The sequence below is a fragment of the Propithecus coquereli genome, unplaced genomic scaffold, assembly GCF_000956105.1.
Source record: "Propithecus coquereli isolate 6110/MARCELLA unplaced genomic scaffold, Pcoq_1.0 Scaffold63, whole genome shotgun sequence".
Taxonomy (NCBI): Eukaryota; Metazoa; Chordata; class Mammalia; order Primates; family Indriidae; genus Propithecus; species Propithecus coquereli.
In genome coordinates, this window is record NW_012152285.1 from 9396598 (window position 1) to 9398264 (window position 1667).

At 36.8% G+C, this 1667-nt stretch overlaps 1 protein-coding gene across 1 annotated transcript in view; it reads left to right on the forward strand.

Annotated features, from left to right (window-relative positions):
• Positions 1-1667, forward strand: part of TBC1D12 (TBC1 domain family, member 12) — a 154335-nt gene that overhangs the window by 43406 nt on the left and 109262 nt on the right. Inside the window, exon 2 of the mRNA XM_012659668.1 lies at positions 231-354. Within this exon, the coding sequence (XP_012515122.1) occupies positions 231-354 (124 nt within the window). The remainder of the gene's footprint in view (positions 1-230; positions 355-1667) is intronic.

Consider the following 1667-nt stretch of genomic DNA (forward strand, 5'->3'; position numbering starts at 1 on the left):
GAAAATTAAGCAGGCATGGTGGTGCATGCCTGTAGTCCTAGCTACTCAGGTGGCTGAGGCAGGAAGGTCACTTGAGCCCAGGAGTTTGAGGTTGCAATGAGCTATGATGATGCCACTGCACTCTAGCCCAGAAAACAGAAATCTTACCTCAAAAACAAACAAAAAAAAGTGTTGTTAAATATCTCTCTGGCTACAAAAAACACAATTCATGTAACTTTTCTGTGTTTCAGAAACCTTTTTCCAAAAAGGACAAAGGAACTCAAATCAGTTGTCCATAGTGCTCCTGGTTGGAAATTATTTGGTAAAGTCCCTCCCAGAGAGAATCTTCAGAAAACTTCCAAAATCATTCAACAGGTAAGTACTAATACAGCCATGTAGTTTGCCCCAGCTTTTCAAGCATTCTTCTCTTGATAACTAACCATATTCCATTTTAATTCCTTTTTTTGTAGATACAAACTTTTGGGATTATAGATGTTTATAGTAACCTTCTTTTTTTTTTTTTCCCCCAAAAACAGGCTACACATTTTCTATTATCTTTTATGGTTGTGAAAATTCTTTAAAGTAATAGAACATTTATTTTCAAAGAGAGAGGAAGTGAGAGGGAAGAAAAAAAAAAGAACATTGATTTTTCTTTCCTAGTTATTCCTTGAGTAACTTTGTTAAAAAAAAAAAAAAACTCAGCTAATCACTCTCACTACATACTTTGATTTCCTGTTGGACTTGGTAGCATTTGCCAGTGGCACAGATTTTATGAATATTGGTAGTTGTGAACTGATGAAATAGTAAAAGACAAAAACTGAATAGACTATGAGGTTGAACTCTTTCCTTTGTCACTATTCTGGTGTTTGGCCTAAACCAAGGGCTTCATAAGTGAGAAGAGTTGGTACATAATCTGTTTGTAGTAATTTAGGAGCCAATTCTTCTAATATCCCTATTAACATCTGTATTCATTGTTTTGTTTTTTTTTTAAGAGACAGGGTTTCTCTCTTTCACCTAGGGTGTAGTGCGGTGGGGTAGTCATAGCTCACTGCAACCTCAAACTACTGGACTCAAAGGATCCTCCTGTCTCAGCCTCCTGAGTAGCTGGCATGCACTGCCCCACTCAGCTAATTAAAAAAAAATTTTTTTTTCTAGTAATGGGGGTCTCGCTGTGTTGCCTGGGCTAGTCTCGATCTCCTGGCCTCAAGTGATCCTCGGCCTCCCAAAGTACTGGGATCACAGATGTGAGCCACCATGCTGGCCTGTATTCTTGATTGAGTTCTTAGCACTTTCTGATCCTATTTGACTCCTGAACATCTGCGCCGCCATACTAGATTAGTGAGAATGGAAAGCAATGAGACTGGATCAATCTGCAGTATTTAAGTTCAGAGAAGTTATTGCTCAGAAGTAGATACATAATAAATTTCCTATTTTTCTCTTTTCCAATTGTATTTACCAGATTTAACACAACCAGCATATTTAAAAATAACCACATTAGGGCAATAATCATCATTCAAATTGGAAAAAGTATCTTCCTTTAATGATTTAATAGTGTTCCTTTATTGCTTAGAAGAAAAACTGTTTTCCAAGTAATATAGGAAAATAATTTTTAGATCTTTAAAAACAATACTGAGGTTAGGGGAGTGGGAGTGAGGAGATAATGGAAGATTGCTTGGTGGGTACAATGT